General features: G+C 44.2%; 1 protein-coding gene across 5 annotated transcripts in view; it reads left to right on the top strand.

Moving 5' to 3' along the window:
- Positions 1-939: 939 nt before the first annotated feature.
- The window catches only part of EPHA5 (EPH receptor A5), a 213,816-nt gene continuing 190,597 nt past the window's right edge, over positions 940-24,158 (top strand). For 3 of the 5 annotated variants that reach the window (XM_074148363.1, XM_074148362.1, XM_074148359.1), the window contains exon 1: positions 4,187-4,243. In XM_074148363.1, the coding sequence (XP_074004464.1) occupies positions 4,205-4,243 (39 nt within the window). In that variant the 5' untranslated portion in view covers positions 4,187-4,204. Of the gene's footprint in view, positions 962-4,178; positions 4,244-24,158 lie in introns of those variants that run through there. The other 2 variants (XM_074148361.1, XM_074148360.1) reach the window with 1 other exon arrangement.

Genomic DNA, 24,158 nt, shown 5'->3' with positions numbered 1-24,158 from the left:
GAAGTTAATGATGATATAGATCTGTGTGGTTTTGTGTTCCCCTTGACTGAGCATTAGAAATAATTAGGGCTTGTGGGATGGATGCACTGATGGTGGAGATGAGCAGAAAACATTTTTGAATGTGTGCATGTGCCTCTTCCAAGTTTGCTGGCAAAGATGCAGGTGCTAAGAGTGTGCTTATGGGCTCTGAGGTTTCTTGCTTGTTTGTTGAGACATTGCTAGCTGGTGCTGAGGAGAAAGGAAGTGGGAATAAATGAGTTTTGTTATTTTGGAAGCTTTTAAAGTTATGGGCCAAGCATGGTTGCTGGTGGTTTTTGGAGAGTTTTCTTCAGTGGGGTAAACTTCAGTGGGGTCTGGGTTATGCCCCTGAAGTATCTACAGCATTAGCGCTGGTCCAGGAGTTCCAAGCTATACAGGAGCTTGCACTAGACCTCCTGAAGTACGGAAGCCTTAGGTACCACAGTTGGAGGTTTTCCTGAATTATCTCCTTCAGTGACCTGAGTGTCACTGTTAGTTGGTTATTAGACAGCCATGGCCAAGTGCACGCTGATGGTTCTCAGAGGTTGGTTGGGGAGGAATGGGTTCTGGAGAAGACCTCTGGTCTCTATCTTAGTGAGGGTTGAACCAGAGACAGTTTCAGGGTCTTTTATTCAGGTGCAAAAAAGCTTCATCTCTTCCTAAGTAGCCACATGTTGAGTTATAGAAGCATCTGTATGGGATGCCAGCAACCCTTCTCTAAAGACTCTGCTAAAATGGTTTCCTCCATATTGCAAGTACGTGTTTTACCTGCTGTTTGCCCACTGTTTCTTTCCCAACCTGGCCAATCTGCAGTTTTTTTGATGAAAGTCATTTTAACAGAAACAATTTTCCTACTAGGCTGGAAGGTAGTGGGAAAAGAAGTGGTGCTGAGCCCATATGGACTTGTGTAGTGATGCTCTGGTAGCCTCTCCAGCAGCGTGGGGTGGGAAGGCTGACTGAGGGAGCATCCTGAAAGCGTTGGTAGCACTGTCATCCTGTGTGGAGAGCTTCTGGAGCTGGGCCATCGGAGGAGCTGCTGGGCCACGTCGTTGATGTGGATAATCCCTCGGAGAAAGGATGCCAGGGTTCTGGCCTGGTTCAAGGTAGAATTGGGGTGGGCTTGGGACCCGGCCACGGTGCAAGTAAAGGACAGGTGTACTGGGAATGACTGGGTGGGGTGGTGATGGGGAAGATGCACCCTTTTACTGTGAGGGTGGTGAGGCACTGGAACAGGTTGCCCAGGGAAGCTGTGGATGCCCCATCCCTGGAGGTGTTCAAGACCAGGCTGGATGGGGCTTTGAGGAACCTGGTCTGGTGGGAGGTGTCCCTGCCCATGGCAGGGGGGTTGGAACTGGATGGTCTCTAAGGTCCCTTCCAACCCAAACCATTCTATGACTCTGTGATTCTATGATAACGTATCTAGATGGAGCCAAGGTAACTTGTGTTTATACCAGAATTTTGGGGATTCTCATAGCAAAACGTTTCGGTCCTTGCAGCAATTTAGAATCACCGTGGGCTAAAAGCATTCCTCAAGAGCAGGTCGAGGCAGCGCGGTGTTTCAGAAGACACGCTGTGAGGGCAGCGCTGGGCAGAAGCCCCCGGGGCTGCTGGGGGGGTCTGCTGTGCCTTAGTTGAGGGAACCCCTCTGGTCTCCACAGCAGCCCGGGCAGAGGGGGAGCTTCAAGTCATCGTGGCCTTTGTCTTCCTGGGCTGTGAATTTTGGGTCACTGTGCGGTGCCGGTCAAAAGACGTATCCCATCTCTGTTGCGCATACGCTCTATGCAGAATTCTACTAAAATAAGAGAGGAATTGAGTCTCTTCTAAGTGGGGATTTAGTATTCAGCTCTGCTGGCTGACTCACCGGTAGGAAAATTCCCACTGACTTGAGTTAGAGTTGAAGGGGTTGTATCATCTTTTCATATGCAGAAAATTATTTTGAAATGGAACTTAATAACAGCAATTTAAAAATTGTCGTTGATAGAAAGATAATACAATATTTAGTTGTATCATGTTCTTTTTCTGATGTTTGAATAAAAGCACTTTTTCTGCTTTTTTTTTTTTTTCCTTAATTAGGATGTCATGAAGAAGTTTGTGGCATCAAACACACTATCTAATTACATTCATTAGTAGCATCTCCAGGACAAGTTTTAATTAAGTTGAACAATGTAGATCAATACTTGTTTTGCATCTATTGCAACTTAAGACAGGAATGTATTGTTCTGCACAGTTTAATTACAGTGACTGTAATAGAAGGAGTTTGGGTAAACCTGCCATTTTGGCAACTGCACTCCCTTCTCTTGCTTTTTAAAATAGTATACAGCTATAATATGTGACATGTTATTTGTGCATGTCTCTTTTTTTTTTTTTTTTTAAAGTATGTTTTAAGATCACCCTTTTTATCCCATTAAAAAGAAAATGCGTTGTGGTTCAGGAGCGCTTGGGTACTGGTGCTTGACTTCAGCTGGAGCAGGAGACCTTAATGAGCATTCTACCTGCAGACTTCAGGAGAGGAAAGGCTGCCCATCACTGCCTGACATCTCTGATGGTAGACGATAGCAATACTTTCATTTTGATTAGGCTGTGTGGGGTGGAGAGCTGCCTAATTGTATGTTTACTTACTGCGGATGGAGTTCAGTGTAGTCTCTGAGTATTGCTTCCACCAAATGTCCTGTAGTTCGGTAGCGTTGCCAGCTCCCAACTGTTTTCTCTTTTGGCAGGAGAAAAGCAATCTGGCCATGAAAACCCTGAGCTACCAAATGATTTTGCTCAACATCACAAAAATATCCTTGACCAGGCAGAACATCTATATGCCTTATGATAGCGTGCTGCATCAATACTTACATGCATTGTGAAAATACCTGGATAGACAAATCTTTTTTAAGTGTTTGATGCCATAGCTGAGAACTGATTTATTTTTTATTTTTTTTTTCTACCTCAACATTGTATATTTGTGTTTTGGGCTGGTTTTGTGTACAAGGGACTACGTTTGTCAGCCTTCAATAGAGTGCAATGATTAAGTCCAAACTGACTCAGAGAACTTTGTTTTTTTTTTTCAAACTGCATCTGTTTAATCGTCATTTGTTTTTTAAAGGAGCGTGCCCTTAGGTACAGTGTACTTCTGGTTTTTCTTACTATGCCTCTGTAAATAGTGTAATCGCATAAAAGTGCGGTCTTAAGCAGGCAGATATAGTGCGAGAAGTGAGTGTTGTAACCCAAAGAGAAGGAAATTTTGTGCTTTTAAAGCAGAAGAAAGTTCCTCCTAGGTTGAAATTTTTTGGATGACAGCTGTTGACTCAGAACCAAGCTTTTAACTTGGACATTTAAAGCCTTGAGTATAGGAGGTGAAAGCTCAGCACCAGGAACTTCTTACCCGAGTTAAGCGTGTGTAGATTTAATTACTTCACGCTTTTTACTCAGTGTTTCAGGTAATATGAGGGGAAAAAGTGTTAAAAGCTTGGAAGTAGTTTTTTGCTGTTTAATGTAAGTTGTTGATTGCTTATGTGACTTAAAGCTACTCCAAATTTTATTTTTTTCTGGAGGTGGGGGGGGGAGATCCCCTGGGTATCTTACAATGAAATTATCGAACTTCCAAAGAATGTGGGAGAGGGAGAAAAAAATAGATTCTCGGTAGCAGCAACACTGTAATACTTGCACATAAAATACTTTAAAACTTGAATTAATGATAATCAGGAAACTCTGCATGTTATTTCTCCTTTCATGTTTGTCTTAAAGGCCTGATTATGCTAAAAACATAAGCCACCTTAGAAGAAGTGTGTGTGTGAAGACACATAGATGTTTGTGAGTGTATGTGTGTACCTATATATACAGAAACCCAGAGCGTGCATAATGTACTTATTCCCCCTCAAAGACCAGATCCTAAGACCATGAAGGATCTAGGTCCTAAGGAAGTTCAGTGCATTTGCAACTTGGTTTCAGTGGCAGATCTCAAAGGAATAAAGTAATGCATATACAGAGTTGTTTTCAGCGTGTGACCTCATTGTTAGAGGAGTTATTGCATTGTTATTCTGTTTTACAAAAATCCAGCTTCCTTGGCTAATTATAAACAGCCTGTTTACCCCAGCCACCCAAACCTTGAAATATTTACTGGTGTTTGTAATCCATCCATCTTCCTTAACAGTTTTTTTTCCTCTTATTTTCAGTGAATTTACTGGACTCGCGCACAGTGATGGGGGATCTAGGATGGATAGCCTACCCAAAAAATGGGGTAAGTCTCTGTTGTTTGCTTTCTCACAAATTATACTAACCGTTTCCATTCGGAAAGTAGACTACTGGGTTTAGAAACTCCCTGGAGTGATTTGTCGGCAATGAATGGAAAAAAAATAAATAAAACAACAAGCTGTGACTGGAAAAATGGAGCTGTGTGGCTAGGGGATTGATTTATTTATGCAGTAGAGCCAGCCACAAGTATAACAAAAAAAAAAAAAAGAAAGAAATCATGAGTCAGCCCCCTCATTCCTCTCCTCACCAAAAAAATCCATGAAGTTATAAGTTTTTTTTACAATTATGAATTCCTTTTCTTTTCTTGGAGCCTTTGGGGTAAATGTACAACACAGTTTTGTGGAAGTTTTCTTCTGAAACACAGGGTCTGGGGCATTACTGTTAGCTTTAAATGAACAGGTCTGTTCAGAAACGTTTTTTCAGGCTCGTGATAAAATTCTGGGAGATGACGACACTGGAACGGGAGCGGAGTTTTAATCGCCTTGAAGAGCCTCTGTCCCTCCCGTTAACTATCCTGAGAGCTGAAAGACCCTGCCCTCCTAATTTGATACCCGAAATAAGCGCTGGAGTTGGGACGCGTTAGTACCCTGAGGTGCGTGTGGTTGGCCTGACCGCGTTGTATGAGCGGTCGTGGCTGTGAGTGTCGGTCTCCGGTTTGGCTGGGGCATCCTCAGCGCTGTACTGCAACAGAGCCCTGGTACCGCCTCAAAAGGCTGACTTCTGCATGGCGCCGAGTATTCCTGTCGGTCCTCAGGAGCCGTGAGCGCCGTGCGAGGGGAGAGTTGCCATTTTTAAAATGGTGGCAACGTTTATATGAAACGCAGCTAACCCTGCACGTATAAATCTGGGTTCCCGTATACAAGGGCAAGTGCCAGGTTCTGCACTTGGGCCACAATAACCCCAAGCAGCGCTACAGGCTTGGGGAAGTGTGGCTGGAAAGCTGCCTGGAAGAAAGAGACCTGGGGGTTCTAATTGACAAGCGGCTGAATATGAGCCAGCAGTGTGCCCAGGTGGCCAAGAAAGCCAACGGCATCCTGGCTTGTGTTAGAAATAGCGTGACCAGCAGAAGTAGGGAGGTGATTGTGCCCCTGTACTCAGCACTGGTGAGGCCACACCTGGAGTATTGTGTCCAGTTTTGGGCACCTCAATCCAAGAGAGATATCGAGGTGCTGGAGCGAGTGCAGAGGAGGGCAACGAAGCTGGTGAAGGGCCTGGAGAATAAATCTTATGAAGAGTGACTGAGGGAGCTGGGACTGTTTAGTATGAGGAAGAGGAGGCTGAGGGGAGACCTCATCACTCTCTACAACTACTTGAAAGGACACTGTAGAGAGGTTGGTGCTGGTCTCTTTGCACAGGTAATTAATGACAGAACAAGAGGGAATGGCTTCAAGCTCCAGCAGGGTAGGTTTAGACTGAACATTAGGAAAGAATTTTTCACAGAAAGAGTGGTCGGGCATTGGAACAGGCTGCCCAGGGAGGTGGTTGAGTCACCATCCCTGGATGTGTTGAAGAGCCGTTTAGATGTGGTGTTGGGGGATATGGTGTAGGGGAGAACTTTGTAGTGTAGGGTAGATGGTTGGACTCGATGATCCCAAGGGTCTCTTCCAACCTGGACGATTCTATGATTCTATATTCTGGCTAGGTGACAGGTTGTAGAAATGGCAGCCTCATTCCAACGAGCTGCATGCTTGCAGGCATGGGTTATGGCAGGGATGTAAAAGCTACGTGGGGAGCCAAGTTTATCCTCAGCTCAGTTCAAGATCTAATCCTATTGTGGTTGGAATTTTTAACAATACTTTTTTTCTCTGTTGATTTAAAGCCGTGGACTAAACTTGCTCCTTTTGCATGTGTGGGGATCAGAATAACCAGTGCCAGCCATGCTGGCCGTGCAATGTACTGGTGCCATGGCACACCATAAAGATTCCAGTGTCTACCTCTTAATGGAAGATTTTTTTTGGTTTTGAACACCTCTGGGTATTTTTGCTATGCTGTGCTATAAAGCACAGTTGCTGTATATTCCAGTATCCTTACAGGGATATCGTTAAGAGGAATAACTAGGTCTGAAGAGTTGAGAAGATTCCTGGGTGTACGTGCGTAGATGAGTAAATGAAAAGCTAAATATACCATGCATGAACCTCAGTTGCGTTTAGAGAAACCTTTAGAGAAACCTCTCTATATTTACAAGCTTGGTTTCCAAACAGCACCTGGAAGTGCACTCATGAATGCCAAATTAACGGTTACTGACTGAAAAGGGAGGATTTTTTTCTTAAACTAACCTCCACAAATAAGAAGTGAATCAGGCAGTTGATTTTTGGATTTCCAGAAATCTCATCTTAATCTTCTTTGTTTTCATGAGACATCATAAAAATTCATGAGTTTAGCCCAGTTGTCTCTCTCTTGGACTAATATATTTGCAGGATTTTACAAGTAGTGGAAAAAGTCTTTCCAGACTTAGTTCTCTAACCCCTTAACTGCTTTGCAATCAGCTATGCTGCAGTCATACTCTGTTTGCTTAATTTTTTTTTAAATATCTACCTTGTGTAAGTATTTTAAGTAACTCTCACTTTAGGATTTGAATTTGGAAAAGGAGGGAGCTTTAATTGAGATTAGAGATATGCAAGCTGCTCTTTTTGAGGTATTCTCATACAAATTTGTTATCTCAGGATGTCCTCTTAGGGGAAATTTTGGAAGGTCCGTCTCTCTGTCTGCAGAGGCCCCATCAAAGAAAGGAGCAGAAATGTCATAAAGTGTCACACTTTGAAATACTACAGTGTGTGGATACAGACTGTGTGCTGCAGTAAGCTTTTTGATGCTTACTGATGTGTTTTATTATTGCTATGAACGGTGTCCTGTAGAGCCGAGTCATTTTTCAAGTACTTGGTAGCAATTTCAGTGGTGATACAGCTCCAACTGAAGATACATTCGCTTTGGAAGCAGCCTTCAACTTTTCTAATGTCGCTGCTTCTCCACTTGATTTTTCTTGTGAATCTTAAGGAAACTTAGTATTTTTCCTAGAATCACATTTTCTGGAAGTAGGAGATTGCACCAGGAGCACAGCTGCTGTTAAAGCAAATGTTTAGCCTTTGTAGTTGTATGGGAGTGCCTGGGAGAAGTTATCTGTGTATCGCAAAGGCTGCTAGGTTTTGAAAACAGATTTCTACATTTATTTAAAAAACAAACCAAACCAAACAAACAACGCCTGCCCCCCCCAGCTCCAAACCCCCACCAAAACAATGGGGTTAAGAGGACCAGTCAAGCCAAAGGAGCTGGCTTTTGACAGATCCACTGTTAGGTGTCCATAGTTCAAACGTTTCTTATAGCTGAGTGCTATGGTAATTTTTGTGAATTAAAGCTTTAAGACATTCCGTGCTGCAGGGAGGTCCAGCTGCCCTCGCTTAGCCCATTGCTCACGTCGTTTTTGCTGAACACAATGGGAAGATGTGGTCTAACTTGGTCCACTGCTAAACAGCGTGTGTTGGGCCATCTAGTGAGTAATTGGGTTTTAGGGCAAAGGAGAGGAGCACTTTAGCCAAGGGTTGCCTCTGCAGACCTGTGTCTAGTTAGGTGCTTATTTGGTACAGGTTTTGGTAGCGTCAAGTATCCTTGCAGCCTGACTGGCCTTCGTCTCCCCCGTGCACATAGACGGTAAGAAAAATCCCCTTCTTCACAAATTCACAGAATGGTTGGGGTGGGAAGGGACCTTCAGAGATCATCTAGTCCAGTCTCCTTGGCGAAGCAGGTTCACCTAGAGCTGGTTGGACAGGACCATGTCCAGGTAGGTTTTGAGTATCTCCAGAGAAGGAGACTCCACAGCCTTTTTGGGAAGCCTGTTCCAGTGCTCTGTCACCCCTGCAGTAAATAATAAATCCTGGTAGCATGGCTTCCTGGCTGCCCCAGGAGGCCTTCCCTGGCTATGCAGCTTCAGCAGCTTGCAGCAGTAATGCAGTTGTCTCTTAAACCCGCAGATTAAATCTTAAATCTGCTAGACTGTGAGAAGAGTCCTTGTGAGGTCTCCATGGCCATGGAGCTCAGAAAAGGGACTCTCTCCCTGCCAGTGGAGAGTAGTCAGCATGGAAATGCTGCCCCTTTCGCAGTTCAAGGAATTGATCCTGTTATTACATGCCAAAGGGACAATTTGGACATTGCTTTGCAGCTCGTGTAAGTTTACTTTAACCTGAAGGGGGTTATAGGGATTACCAGAGGCCGTCTCAGGAAAGTCTGGTCCCTCTTGTGTAGTAGGAAGCCCTCCAAGCGTATCAACGAAACCAGCCAGGTTTTTTTTTATTCAATGCTATGCTTGTACAGCAGGTCTGCAAGTCTCTTTTACCTGTGGGCTGTCTTCCGGGCGTGCTCCTTAGGATTACCCAAATTTGGCACATCAGATTATATTATATTATGCATATAATACATTATATTATGCATATAATGTGCATTATAGATGGCTGTGGCACCACCTAGCCCTGACCTATAGAAACTGCCTGCGCTTGCCTGTGCTAAACATACATTTTTATCATATGGAAACTCACAGGAGTAGGAATAACGGTAGGTACTGTGAGAGAAGTAGCTGGGTCAGGCGTTGTTTGTAGCCTGTATTGCTTCCTCTTCTCCCCTGCTTTGGCAGGAGACTGTGAGATGCATTTGGGCTCCCTGCAAAGCCGTAGCAGGAGGAAAAGGTACAAAGAGCTCCCCCCTGTAAACATGTGCTGTTCAGTCTTATTTGGTCTGGCCAAGTAAAACCACAGGCAGTTATAACAATATCCAAATAATTGCAGAAGTTGCTGATTAAAATAAATGTTTTCTTTTAGCTGGCTTGATTTATTCAGTGATTATATCTGATTTTTGTTTCAGTGGCTATAATAGCACTGATTTACTCATTTCAGACCCTCTCTGCTTTCAGGGTTTATTATAAAACTTATTTCTTTACAGGTCAGAAGTACTCTTTTTTTTTTTCCTCTCCAAATTGGAGCACCGAGCACCTGCTTTGCTTTTGTGTAACGGATCCTCTCCCATCGTCTCCACCTCCGTTGATTTCCCTGACCTTCCTGTAGCACGGAGCAGGAAAGCCTCTGTGGTCCTCGGGGTATTGGCTGTGTGCTGTGGCTCACTGCACAGCTCCGCGTGCTGGGATTCTTTTTTTGGTCTCAGACAGGAAAATAAACATGTACAAAGGAACCTTGTCCTGTGGAGGTGTTCGCAATTCTTCATTCATTGCAGGAAACGAGAGGGATAGATGACTTGTTGCAAGAGGGAAAGCAATTGCCTCTGCTTTTGGTGGTTAATAATACCAAATTTTACCAAATACCAAAAGATGGGGGGTAAATTCAGTCAGATTGAGTCTGCAAGTTGCTTCTTGTTTATGTAGGACATTAATGGGTTTGAAAATTTTATTGTGGGTTTTTTTTTTGTGAGCAGCATTTTTGGCTCAGTCTTTTGAGGACAGGTAGCCTAGTGTGCCTCTTTGAAGTTAAAAATAATGATGATTTAGATTATTCAGCACAGTTTGGGAATAGATTCATGCTGCTCTCTGTCGATTTTAGTTCAGATAGAGATTTTATACAGGAATCCTGGATTGGAGGCAGTGTTTGCCCTCGGGGATAGAAATAAAATAAAGGGGGAGGGATAGGGGATAGTGAAAGGAGAAGGAGGATTCTTGGCACCATTGAGCTGTGTCATGTAGCTATGATTATAATTGGCATTTTCAGGGCAGTACTTCTGGCAGCCTATGTTTTTTTTCCTGCAAAGGCTGCTGCTCGGCTATGACCAGTGTAGAAGAGGTATCGGGAGGATATGCTAACATGGCAAGAATGCAGTTCATACTGCAGCGGGGAGCATGATGGAAATAAGTAATACCCGAGTAGGTGAAAAAATATATTAAAGACACCTTAAAAACCTGCAATTTGGCTGCTTTGTTTATATGTATGTGCTTTTGTGCATGCCCAGCTTAGTGAGAAGCATATTGCACATTTAAGTAAACAGTGTAATCCAAACCAAAGCAGTACTTAAAATTTTTGGTTATATACACAATAATTTTACATGAATAATTTGTGAGATGATGTTGAGTTCAATAGAGTTGAAATACATGAGAGGTTTGTTTTCCACTAGGATTCCTTAAGGTAAAATGCAGAATTGGTGTATGTGTGTGTGTGTGTATAAATATATATATAAAAAAATTCTGTCCTCTATGGCCCACCCCCTGGTTCTTCATGTGCTTACATGGTTATTTTTGCTCACATCCCATGGGGCCAGGATGAAGTGTTTCCTTTTGTTTATGCTGCCTGTTTTAGCGTGACAGAGTGATTTATGCATGCCTGTGTCGTATAGCGTAATTATTACGAAAGAGCTTGGGCTTTGGGTCTGAAAAGACACCAGAAGTCAATAATGCAGTTGTGCAGGACCCTCGTGAGGATTGAACTAAACCGTGTTTTAAAGCAGTGCTGAGTTCACTTTTCAAACTCTGAAAGCTCCAGGGTGAGACTGAAGATGCTGGAGTTAATGGGAGTGGAATTCGGCCAGCTGACTGCTGTTCAAATTGGTGGATTTCCCTGGTGAGTTGGTGGCCTTACTTGGAGAGCTGTTTTTGTTTCACAGAACTTGAATATATCAATCAAAATCTAAAGACATCGGCTCTGCAATGGATATGTACGTCTGGTGTGGAAAGGCTGATGGAGCTGGGTGTGTAGCATAAAGTACTGGACTGGCCCACAGCCACCTTGAGAGATGCAGAGAAGAAAGGCATAACCTCTTGCCCAGGCCGGCAATGAGTAGGACAAGAAAAGCAGGATTTGTTTCAGCTGAGCTGATTTAGGTTAAATGTGATGGAAAGGACTTTCTGCTGGTGCATCTTTGGGGCAGGTGTGGGGCTTCTTTCACAGGAGGTCTCTGACAGCAGGTCAAAACATCATCTCTGCTACTCCGGACAAGTAGAGGTCATCTCTTCTGGAGGAACAAACCAGGTGATCTGTTTTGGTCTTTTCCAGCCTTAAGCCCTGCTGTCTGAAAGCTTGATGGTCTAGGGTGAGATATGTTTTTGTTTCTCTCTGAGCTCTCTCTTTTTTTTTTTTTTTTTTTTATCTTGCCCTGCTTAAAAACCACATCACCGTTACTCATCCAACACCCTGTATTTAAGATCTACTCCTCTGATGGCCTGCAACAGGCTAGCTATGGTATGTTGCTGCTTTTAAACCACAGCACCTCATGCTAGACGGCAGTTCTCGCTGAATAGCCTCATGGCTTTATTCATGTCCTTTCTCGTATCTTCTTTCCCATCGGAAGTTAAATCCTCTCACTCCATTTGAGAGTCCTCTTAAACTCGTTGTCCCGTACTCTCAGCTAGCTGCCCTTTGGTTTGCACGCTGTTGACATGAATCGAGCCTTTATTTGGGAGCAGCATCTGGCAAGGCATAGGTCTGTTAAAGGAGATCTAAAATGCCTGGAGTATTCTAAGGTACTGTAAAATAAATTAATACTGGTAAGATTAAGAATAAAACAAATCTTTATCTGGGCTAGAACTGTATTACTGGAATAATATATTACTATCCTGGTCTTGAAAATCCACCATAGAAGAAATGAAGGCTGATCCTTCAGTATATCGTTTTGTAAATACAGTTGTCAGCATTAAGTTCTTCCACACAGGCTCATTGGGCAAACAATAATCTCCTTTCACGCTAAAAAGTCCTTTTTTCTCTAGCGTCTAGGAATTATGTTTGGGGATAAAAAAGCTTTTAAGAGCTTTATCTTCTAAAACCATTGTTTTCTCTGTTACTTTGGTGCCAATTCCAAAAAATATTGGTATCCAGCAGTTAGAAACCGTACAATTAAAATGTGTAAATGTAGTGCTGTCGTGGAGAATCTGAAACTTTGCAGAATCAAGTATTACCGTTACAGAATGCATATACAACAGCCCAGGCTTTATAAAACGTGCATTAGGATTTTATAGCTTACGTTCATGAATTTTTGTAGTATGTTACTTACTACTTCATATGCTGAATATATGTATCAGTGGATCACTTATCACTTAATTGCATAATCCTTTAGTAAGATTTGAAATGCACTGGCCTTGCTCTTGCCCCATTTGACAGCGATTATTTTTATTCAGGTTGATGGCTTATTTGGGTAACTAAATTCAAGGCTGTAGTCCTGGTTGATTTATTTAGTGTTCTTATAATCAAGGAAAGTTGGTTTTCTTTTTGTGTTACTCGTTTTGGAAAACCACCTCAAAAAAATCCGATGAAATAAAATGAATGATAACTTCAGAAAGGGAAACACGTGGTAGCTTTGTCTAGAAGGAGAAGATTTTTAAATGCAAAGTTCCTGAAAGTAATGTTAAAATGGAAGCCGCTGTTTTGTCTTTATGACAGTGGTTGCTCTGTGTATTGCACAGTGAATGAAGACAATAAAAATTGAGAGCTTTTTTGAAGATCCATCACCTAGCTTAAAACCAATGAAGAGAGTTTTTCAAATGACTTCTTGAATAGCCACAAATGAGGACTCTGCAGTAAAACAGAAGTCGTTCAGCAGCTGAGCATCTAGGACTGTTAGACCAAACTTCCATCCGTTTTTCAAGTTATTAATGGGAATGGCTCGGGATATTCAGAGATTGAAAATGGTAGCACTGTGTTTTCTGCTTGCTTGTCCCAGTCACAAAGACGGGGTGTTTGTCAGTAGTTGAGCGCTGTGCTCACGTACGGAAGGGGAGGGTGAGACTGAGTTTTTGGCTAGTGAAAAAAAGAAAAGCTAGTATTTTAGATGGAAGCTCTTTTTGCCTCAAAATACTTTGGTTTTACAGCCTTACTTCATCGTAAGACGTGTTCATTTTGGGGGGAAAAAGCACGCTGAGCTATATGATTTAGTGTGTTTGACTAAAGCAGGCAGTAATCATGAGTCACCATCCCTGGATGTGTTTAAGAGCCGTTTAGATGTGGTGTTGGGGGATATGACATAGGGAAGAACTTTGTAGTGTAGGGTAGATGGTTGGACTCGATGATCCCAGGGGTCTCTTCCAACCTGGATGATTCTATGATTCTATGAGGTCTGTCGGTTTTAATATTGAAGATACGGTGGCAAAACAGATCAGAGATCAAGTACCAGGAGCACATGTGGATGCGGATGCATCCTTTCAGGGGTTGCGTGTTAACTCTTCTCCAAGGAAAAGCGGTAGCTCCTCTCAACAGCTTTGAGGCTCTTCCCAAGACAAGTGACGAAGCGCTGTTGAAGGGAACGTGGGTGACACCCGGTTATCAGTCATCCTGTGTTACCGCTGTGACATTGTTTGCTGCCACGCTGTCGTGATGGATTGTCCCTACAGCGTGGGCTGAAGAGTGGCTGCTGCTTCGCTGCCTGCTCAGAGGGCTTGGGGGCAAAAAACGAACCGACCCCAAACCCCTCCACAAAATAAAGACCCTGCCGTCTGATGGGGAAGTTGTAAGCGTTTAAGGGAGGGGGAGAAAGCCGTGAATTTTTCCATGTGTAGTGGGGAAATTACTGTTCCTTATTTCTATTTCAAGACGGTTTACTCAAAACAGATCAGTGACGTAGTGGTGGTTTAGCGTTAGGAGTGAAAGACACTTGCGTGTTAGTTTGATCTTCGCCTACCTCTGCGTGGTCTTAGTAAGGAGTGATCCACGCATGAGTTATCAGATAGCGGCGGGGGGGGGCAGGATCAGACCCTGGGGGTTGGCAGGAAGCAGCTCCCCCCCCAAGAAGAGTGAGGGCTGTGCATCAGCATGTTGGTGGAGGAGGAGGAGAAGGAATTGCCCGCTGAGGAGCTGGACACCTCTGAGGCAGCTGCCAGGAGAGGAGTGGTGATGGCAAGGAGCAGAGGTTGCTGATAACTTGCTAAAAACTGCATCTGTCTAGACCAGGCTGAAACACCCCCAGCACAGCCCTTGATTTGCCTCCTTTTGCTGCTTTCCAAGAAGAAAAGTAGTATTAGGTACCTCATTCTTGCCAAAATGCTCTGATAAGCATTTAACTTGTATATTCATCTTTTTTTCTCTTTTGTGTTCATTACTCCAGCAAGTGCCAGGTCACTGCTTTGATTATACTAAATTCTTGATTTTGAAGAGTAGAAAGAATCGAATTATTCTATTTTAAGCAGATGTTAGAAAACTTACCCATTCCTAAATCCTAGTTTCACTTTAGGACTGCGCATCTTACTGATTTCGGTATATATGAACTACCTATATATTGAAACACAGAAATAGTGTCCTGTAGGTCTGTTACTGTGCTGAAATAAGATAAGCCAGAAGCCTGTGAAGATGTGTGCTTTCTGTGAATAATTAACCTCCTTGGGATGCTTTCTTGCAGTATCAAAGATGAGAACTTCTGGCTCTGAAGCAGGGCAAGGACTGAGCCTTTACGCTGCAAAAATTCTCGTCCAAGTTCAGCAAAAATACTTTGGGGCGAGTGACCTGGCCCTTGTTTTCGAAGGTCTTCCTATAACAGCGGTGATTCTTCCAAGACAGTCCATAATGCTGTCAATGCAGAAGATGCAGTTGGCAGGAGAAGGTAGTGTGCGAGTATTTCTTAGTGTGGTTGGAGATGATGTTGTACACCGTTAATCCATTTCCAGTTCTGCTCCGGTTGGGAGGAAGAGCTGCAGGCTTGGCGGTGTTCAGGTCAACCTCTCCCCTTCCTTGCCTTTGGCTGGGAGCTAGAACAAGAACCGGTGAGTGAAAGCAGGGTGGGAGAGGAGGTTGTGATGGACTCTGTAATTTAAATATCTGCTTATTGAAAGTGATCTTTCAAAATTAATTGATAGTAAAGGATAGCAAAAATTATGGCCCTTGGTCGTCTTTTCAGAAAACTTGGGGGTGTTCAGTTTTCTTTTATTATAGCCTTATTTTTTTCAAAAATGGGGAAGATTCACACTTGAGAGCTTTGCCTTGGTTTCAAACTTCCAGTCTGTTTGACTGGGCGGCTGTTGGGAGTTTCTTGCAAGAGAAGACATAATTTTAAGCACTGTTGTAAATTGTAGGGCAGGAACTGACTGTTTTAGTTGATTGCAATGCAAATGTATAGTAAGCCCATAAATCGTTGCCAGTGTTGTGATTACAAATCATTACAATAATGCAAGATTATTCAGTTTGTCGCAAATCCTTCTAGACTGCACAATTAGTCGTAACCACAAGTATAATCCTGTGAGATAAAGTCACTTCATTACACAGTCTCCTTCTGGTTTACTGTTTGCTTTATTTTGATGCCAGGTTGAGTAGCTGAATGTTCCCGTGTAGTTAACTTCAGTGGCAGCATCTCTGCTTTTTGTGTTGCTGCTAATTCTGGAGTTTATTTTACATCCTTAAAAATATGGGTATTGATTAATATAATAGCTGGGCGAAGCCCTGGTGATTTCGGTTTTAGTGCTGGGAATATCAACCTGAAAACGATAAAGTTTTAGAAAAGAATTGCTAGTCAGCAGTCGCTATAGAATAGTCTTGCCACGAGATCAGAAAATAAGTGAGTTGTGGTCGTTGATAAACGGTGTCAAGTGATGGTGGAGGTGACTCTGAGCGAGTTGGTGCCTCCCTGCAAAAGCGGTGGCTGTAGTGGCTCTGCTGCAGAATTACAGCGAGGCAGAGCACGGCTGCTGAACGGAAACGTAAGGAATAGTTGACTTGGAAACGGATTTCAGGCCACATCAAACCTTTCTGCACAATTTCGGATATCCATGTCCTTTTTGTGCAGTATTTGGTGTCTTTTCTTGATGTTAGATGTCCGGACGCTTACAGGGCAAAGGAAACGGCGGGTGGGCTTAGGACTTGTGCCCGTTGGCCGGAGCCCAGTGACTCAGCGCGTGGGAGTAATTCTGATAAATACCAAGACTGAGATAATCAAAATCCGTTGGGGTATTTGGTTGTTGTCCTGCTTAGATATTGAATTATCATTGAAATTTATGTGCCGATTACGCTGGCTGTAAGCTCAGCTGCCCGAGCCCTGTATATTCAATTTCAAGATGCGGCTTATTTCAGTGTCTGGTATATTTAACTCTGAGGGGTGGTCTCCATGTGGACAGGCTGTACGGATAAGCAGGAGCTACCGTGTCCTTTGGAGTCACAGTAACTACGTCTGGCAGAGCCTGTTTCTCAGGGCTGTATAAGTGTATTGAACTGGCAAATGTCTTTAGCCCCCAGGGGATTTGGTTATGATGCTGCCTTGTGTAACGTTTGTAACAGGCTTTTGCTGCGAAGGTGTTGGACAGAAAGCAGAGAACCTTAAGCAGCCCTTGCTTGGTGTTTGCAAAGCCGTTCTGCGTATGTATGATGCTTCTAGCCCAGGTAGGGCTTTTGGACTCCTCTCTTCCCTGCCCCTCTTGAGCACAGCGCTGCTTCTGAGGCTTTCTGCTTGCAGGGTTAGCTCCCCCAGTGCTAACCTGGGGTGCGTTCCCCTAAAACTGCCGTTTGTAGAGGCTGACCCCCCTGAAGCTGGATGTCCCAGTGCGTCATCTACCAACAGTCGTGGCAAACTGGGGAGGTCCCAGCCGACTGGCGCCTAGCAAATGTGACGCCCATCCACAAGAAGGGTCGGAAGGATGATCCAGGGAACTACAGGCCTGTCAGCCTGACCTCGGTGCCTGGGAAGGTGATGGAACAGATCATCCTGGGTGCCATTATGCAACACATGAAGGACACCCAGGTGATCAGGCCCAGCCAGCACGGGTTCATGAGGGGCAGGTCCTGCTTGACAAACCTGATCTCCTTCTATGACAAAGTGACTCGCTTGGTGGATGAAGGAAAGGCTGTGGATGTTATCTACCTAGACTTTAGCAAGGCCTTTGATACAGTGTCCCACAGTATTCTCCTGGAGAAACTGGATGCTCATGGCTTAGATGGGTATACTCTCCGCTGGGTTAAAAACTGGCTGGAGGCTGGGCCCAGAGAGTGGTGGTGAATGGAGTGAGGTCCAGTTGGCGGCCGGTCACAAGTGGTGTCCCACAGGGCTCGGTACTGGGGCTGGTTCTCTTTAACGTCTTTATCAATGATCTGGACGAGGGAATCGAGTGCACCCTCAGTCAGTTTGCAGATGACACCAAGTTGGGTGGGAGTGTTGATCTGCTGGAGGGTAGAGAGGCTTTGCAGAGGGATCTGGACAGGCTGGATGGATGGGCTGAGACCAACAGGATGAGTTTCAATAAGGCCAAGTGCCGGGTCCAGCCCTTGGGTCACACCAACCCCCTGCAGCGCTACAGGCTTGGGGCAGAGTGGCTGGAGCTGCCTGGCAGAAAAGGACCTGGGGGTGTTGGTCGACTGTCGGCTGAACATGAGCCAGCAGTGTGCCCAGGTGGCCAAAAAGGCCACCAGCATCCTGGCCTGTGTCAGGAACAGCGTGGGGAGTAGGACTTGGGAGGTGATTGTCCCCGTGTCCTGGGCACTGGTGAGGCCCCACCTCGAGGGCTGTGTCCAGTTTTGGGCCCCTGACCACAAAAAAGACATTGAGGTGCTGGAGCGTGTCCAGAGAAGGGTAACGGAGCTGGTGAGGGGTCTGGAGCACAAGTCTTATGAGGAGAGGCTGAGGGAGCTGGGGTTGTTCAGTCTGGGGAAGAGGAGGCTGAGGGGAGACCTTCTCACTCTCTACGACTCCCTGAAAGGAGGGTGTAGAGAGGCGGGGGTCGGTCTCTTCTCCCAAGTTACAGATGATAGGACAAGGGGTAATGGCCTCAAGTTACGCCAGGGGAAGTTCAGGTTAGATATTAGGAAATATTTCTTTACTGAAAGGGTTATCAGGCATTGGAATGGGCTGCCCAGGGAGATGGTTGAGGCACCATCCCTGGAGGTATTCAAGAGAGGAGCTGACATGGTGCTCGGGGATATGGATTAGTGTTGGGTGGTGTGGTGTGTGGGTTGTGTGTGGTGTGGTGTGTGTGTGTGGTGTTGTTTTTTGTTTTTTTTTTTTTTTTTTTTCATTGGTTGGACTAGATGATCTTAAAGGGTCCCTTCCAACCTAGGTGATTCTGTGATTCTGTGATTCTGTCTCTCCAGGTGTTGCAGAGGGTCTTTGACAAAAGCCAGCATCTCTGCTGAGCTTTTTTTTTTTTGGTATGAGAGGGGGCTTTTCCCACATGAATTCCCTGGTGCATCTGTCCCTGCTGAAAGACCACGCAGTGTCCCCCTTGCTCAAGGGTGAAGTAAGCAACTGAAACCCAAAATAGCTGCTAGTGCCATAGGTGTCCTGCGTTCTCTTGAACCGGGAATGAATCTAACTTAGCAGTGTCTTGATCGCTGCCGTTAAAAAAACAGACTGTTCCCTTCCTTTTCTTCTAACCTTTGTTTTGTTTGTCCAAAAATAAAGCAAGAAAGAGAGAAAATAGAGTGAAAACAATTTTTTTTTCACACACAGTGCTGTGACCAAAGCTATTACTTGGCAAATTTCCGTTCTTCTCCGCTCTGCACAGTTTTAAATCTGAGATCTGAACTAGTTTGCTCCCATATTACAGTAAATATGTAAATAATCAAAATGATATTAAGAAAGAAAGTTCGGCAACTCCCTCCTGTTCAAATATGTTAATTGCAAATCATTGACATTCTAGACATGTTGTTTCTTACCGAGTTATAGTTTCCTTGCTGGTGGAGTAAAATGATTGATTAAAAAGCACAATATTATAGTATTTCCTAGTTCTCGTTATTTAAAAACAAGAGCAAATTTGTGAGTATGTGAGCTGAAGGCAATGGTGTCGTAGCTTCATAGAATTTAAGGCCAGTGGGGCTGTTAACATTATACAGCTGAATCTCCTGTGGTAGGTAGGGTGCAGAAACTTCTTCAAGAGTCCTTGCAGCAGGTCTGTAACCTTGATTTGACCTACAGTGCATCTTCTGGACACAGATTTCTTCTTCTTGGTCGTCCTCACGTGGTGAGTCCACCATATCCCTTTGTAGCATGTGCCAACAGCAACGTTATTGTTATAAGACGAACTAATCTTTCTAGTGAATTTTGAATTGGTCAGACTTCAGTTCTCAGTCAATAGATGTTGCTATGCCTCTTCTTGCTAACTTTGCCACGTCCCAGGTACAGGACGCTGCACTTGGCCTGGTTGAACTTCATGCGATTTGCACGAGCCCATCTCTCAAGCCTGTCCATGTCCCTCTGGATGGCATCGCTTTCCTCCAGCGTGTCGACCGCGCCACCGAGCTTGGTGTCATCAGCAAACTTGCTGAGGGTGCACTCTATCTCACTGTCCATGTCTCCAGCAAAGATGTTGAACAGCACTGGTCCCAGTACCGACCCCTGAGGAACTCCACTCGTCACTGGCTGCCAATTGGACATTGAGCTGTTGACCACAACCCTTTGAGTGCGGCCACCCAGCCAGTTCCTTATCCATTGAGTGGTCCATCCATCAAATCCGTGACTTTCCAATTTTGAGACCAGGATGTCATGCAGGACAGTGTCAAGCGCTTTGCATAAGCCCAGGTAGATGACATCTGTTGCTCTGCCCTTGTCCACCAAGCCTGTGGCAGTATCATAAAAGGCCACCAAATTTGTCAGGCACGATTTGCCCTTGTTGAAGCCATGCTGGCTGTCTCCAATCACCTCCTTATTTTCCATGTGCCTTAGCAGAGATTCCAGGCGGATCTGCTCCATGATCTTGCCAGGCACAGAGGTGAGGCTGACTGGCCTGGGTCTTCTTTTTTTCCTTTTTTGAATATTGGGGTTATGTTCCCCTTTTTCCAGTCAGCGGGAACTTTGCCAGCTTGCCACGATTTCTCAAATATGATGGAAAGTGGCCTGGCAGCTTTGTCCGCCAGCTGCCTCAGGACCCATGGGTGGATTTTGTCAGGTCCTATGGACTTATGCATCTTCAGGTTCCTGAAGAGGTCTCGAACCTGATCTTCTCGTACTGTGGGCAGTTCTTCATTCGCAGAGCCCCTGTTTTTGCCTTCCGTGACTTGGGCAGTGTGGTTAGAAAATGTGAAACTGGGTTTGTAATTTCACATTTGTGTGACATAGTCAATCATTTTGTGGAGTGAGCGTAAGGCCTGGAATAGGGACGGATAAATAGTCATCTGTAGTTTCTGTGCTGACTAGTGCCTTTTCTCCTGGGGGCTCCTGAAGAGTGTTTAAAACTTTTTTTTTTTTTTTTTTTTTACCAGAAATTCAGGCCACAAGAAGGCCTAGCTGTAAAATGCTGTCGCTGCAGTTCAGCTGCATGTTGTCCATAAGCTGTACCAAATTGAGTGAAGCTTGCATTCAGGGATGGGCTTGCTCTGAAAGTGTCTCTTCCATATGCAAGTCTAAGGGAGGTCCTTGCTTGTGCTTTTCCGAGCGGCCCTGCGCTGCTTTCCTATCCATAGCATGGTGATGTTCAATGGGTTCTTCAGTGGTTGCCAGGTGCTGGAAAAGAGCATGAAGTAGCAGGAGCTTGCAGGTGAGGAAAAATGGCTTGTGAAGTATGGAACCTCTCGAGAAATGTGTCCTTTCTGCCATGGTTAGGATACAGGACATCCATCATAGAATCATTCAGGTAGAAAAGACCCTTGGGATCATCGAGTCCAACCATCAACCCTACTCTACAAAGTTCTCCCCTACACCATATCCTTCAATGACTCTTAAACACGTTCAGGGATGGTGACTCAACCAGCTCCCTGGGCAGCCTGTTCCAGTGTCTGACCACTCTTTTCTTAAAACGTTTGTCATAAATGAACACATCCATGTTTCTTCAATTCCAGATTTAAAGAAACGTTGAGGTGCAGGTTGCATCTCTCTCCAACGCATTTACAACCTTGTAATTCTGGTGCCATATTTAAATAGCAATGTAAGCCTGATGCGGTGGGAATTAACTCCCATAGAATAAAAAGTAACTAAAAGTTGCATTATGTTGTGGAATAAGCATAACAAGCATCCACATGTATAATTTATTACCTATAGTGGGTAAGTACATAGCAACAGTCATAATAAACTCATCCCGTTCATTCATTTTTAGATCTTAGCATGCCGATTCAGACCTTAACTGAAAGTGAATATACAATCAATGTGAGGCTTTTTATGCTGGTTTAATAATGTAAGCCTGCCGAGGATCTTTAATTAAATAATTACTCTTTGTTCAATCAGGATAGATTGCTTCACTATAGGGATTGCAGGCAAGAACATGCAAAATCTACCCTGAACTGATGGTGTTTTAGCTGCTTACTGTAATCCTGCACGAGTGATAGCCTTTGTCACGTGAAGCAGGGAGAGCAACCCAAAACCGGGGGAAAAATTGTAGTTAGAGATATTAAAAATGTAATGCCTAATTCTGAGGTGATCAAAGTAAAAGCATGCTAAAACCCACTTTGGTGGTGCTGTGAACAAAGTTACAGTTGTCTGACAAATGGGAAAAGCGGAATTTTTTTTTTTCTTTTTTCTTTTTTTCCAGGATTCGGCTTGGACAGCTTGCTTTGCTTTTGGTGGCAGTTGTAAGGTGCTAAGGATGTAGGGAATCAGAAAAGCTGGGTTTCGGTTTTCTTACCGGTAACCTCGTGTATTCAAGAGGTGGCAAATGGAGCTGTTGGGGAGGAGGCACGATAAATTGCACGGTGTACGTGCCTGCTGCGCATGCCAGTTGCCGTGAGAGGGTCTGCACAGGCTGTCTGAGTATATTGGAAATCCAAAAAAAAAACCAACCCCATTTGGCGTGGGGGGCTCCCGCTTGTAGCATCACACAAGGCTGACACGGGACGGCCCCTGCTGCCGCCGCCGCGTGCCATTAATGCAGCTCACGGTGGCCGGACCGAGAGGACTCCAGTGTTTATTAGGGGGAATATAATCATTTAAGCCTGAATAAGCTTCAAAGCTCTAATGTGGCTGTTTGGCCAACAAAAATGAGATGTAAATTTGTGCTGAATAGCCACTGATTAGAGAAAGATGATTAATGCAAGATTTAAAATTGATTTATGGGTGCAGTTGTCAAGACCTGAGCCATGAATGTAATATTATCTCTGAAAAGCTTTGGCTAGATTAGAGATAAGGGAACAGGGGCAAAATAATGCATTTGTTGGAGGGTCTGATATGGTGTATAGGCTGCCTATAATATAGTCAAATTTGGTACATGCCTGAGAGGTTAGGCTTTGCCAGCGCAGCACACGGATAATTGTATCACTTTGCCTGAAAAATTAGAAAACCAAGAGGTTTAATCTGTTTTATTTTCATTAAATGCACTTTTTGGTCAAGTATTTTTTTCTCTTTCACTGGAAACTCTTAAAGAACATTTCCTCGCTTTCATGTAATTATAGATAGTCGATGACAATGATGAAGATTAAAGATTTAGTTCAGTTTTTGCGAATTTTCACTGCTGTGGGCATTAAAAATAAGCCAAATGCTTTGTGTTATTCCAACTGTAGTAAACAGAAGCCGCAAATAAATTTTGATTTATTTAAAATTAGGACAACAATAAATTAACAAGGAAAACTTCCTTTCTTGCTGCTTTTGAAAATTGTTCTGTGAACGTCTTGGTATCATCAGGTGATGAGCAACGTGAACAGTATCCAAAAAGCTTTGAAAGTCCAAGCATTTGGTTATAAACCTAAAATATATGTCATACTGTGAGTCCTACTGAAAATCTGGCTCTGCCAGCCTTCGAGTGTTAAAGCGTGTGGTGTCAACGCTGTTTGTTATGGCATTTGTTAAATTGTTCTGCGATGAGTGTTACATTAAGCAGTGAAAAATGATTTAATGGTATTGTGTTTCTTCATTGCCTCTTTCATGCTCATCTCCGTTGTCTTACCCTCAATTGCTGGACTGTGGTTTGAAATGGATCTTTTAATTCAGATGTACAGAGAATTTCAAAGCTTTTTTTTTTAAAAAAAAAAGAAAGAAAAAGAAATAAAATAGGGGAGGAAGGAGGCGGAGTTTGCAAATAACATATTGCTTTGTTCTGGGAAGGGGTCAGAGCAGGCTCTGATTAGGCATGCTGCAGAGGGCTTGATGCTCCTTTTCATTTCAGTTGTGTTAACCTCCAGCTGGGTTCTCCTTCCATTCGGATTCTGGTCCTGACATCTTTCATTGATCATGCAAATCAGCAAACCCTGAGCAGAACTTCTGTCCCATTTTCATATTTTTTTTTCTGTTGCATCTTGGTGTGCGGTACTGAAAACTCCAGGTGACTTTGTCCTGGTATCTCTTCGTTTTTCAACAGCTTGAGCTGTGCGGGTCTCTGAACAGATAATATATTTCATCGTAAGCATGTACTGCAAATCATCTTAAAGGTTTTAATTGCTCTTTTTTTGTGCAGGCTTGGGTGGGACTTGGGACTTGGTTTAGCAAAATAATGCTTGGGTTTTGAGATGCTATCTCAGCTTTACAGAAATCTGCCTTGTTTCTTGTCTTGTCGGTAGCGCAGAGTAATCTGGGACTTGTCAAAACTCCTGCATTATATTACACCAGGGGAGCTTTCTGAGAAGTCTCCTGCCCAGCCTGCTGCAGAAATAGAAGGTGTGGCTGCAAACTTTACATGCGTATTACAAATATGAAAGAATATGGGAAGAATTGGATGGATGGGCCGAAGCCAATGGGATGAGGTTCAATAAGGCCAAGTGCCGGGTCCTGCCCTTGGGTCACAACAACCCCAGGGAGCGCTACAGGCTTGGGGCAGAGTGGCTGGAAAGCTGCCCAGCAGAAAAGGACCTGGGGGTGTTGGTGGCCAGCCGGCTGAACATAAGCCAGCAGTGTGCCCAGGTGGCCAAGAAGGCCACTAGCATCCTGGCCTGTATCAGGAACAGCGTGGCCAGCAGGAGCAGGGCAGTGATGGTGCCTCTGTACTGGGCACTGGTGGGGCCTCACCTCGAGTGCTGTGTTCAGTTCTGGGCCCCTCACTACAGGAAGGACATGGAGCTGCTGGAGCGTGTCCAGAGGAGAGCCACCAAGCTGGTGAGGGGTCTAGAGAACAAGTCATAGGAGGAGAGGCTGAGGGAACTGGGCATGTTTAGTTTGGAGAAGAG

The sequence above is a fragment of the Numenius arquata genome, chromosome 5 (genome assembly GCF_964106895.1).
Source record: "Numenius arquata chromosome 5, bNumArq3.hap1.1, whole genome shotgun sequence".
Classification (NCBI taxonomy): Eukaryota; Metazoa; Chordata; class Aves; order Charadriiformes; family Scolopacidae; genus Numenius; species Numenius arquata.
Note: the sequence above shows the minus strand (reverse complement) of the source record. Positions and strands in the feature narration are given on the sequence as shown.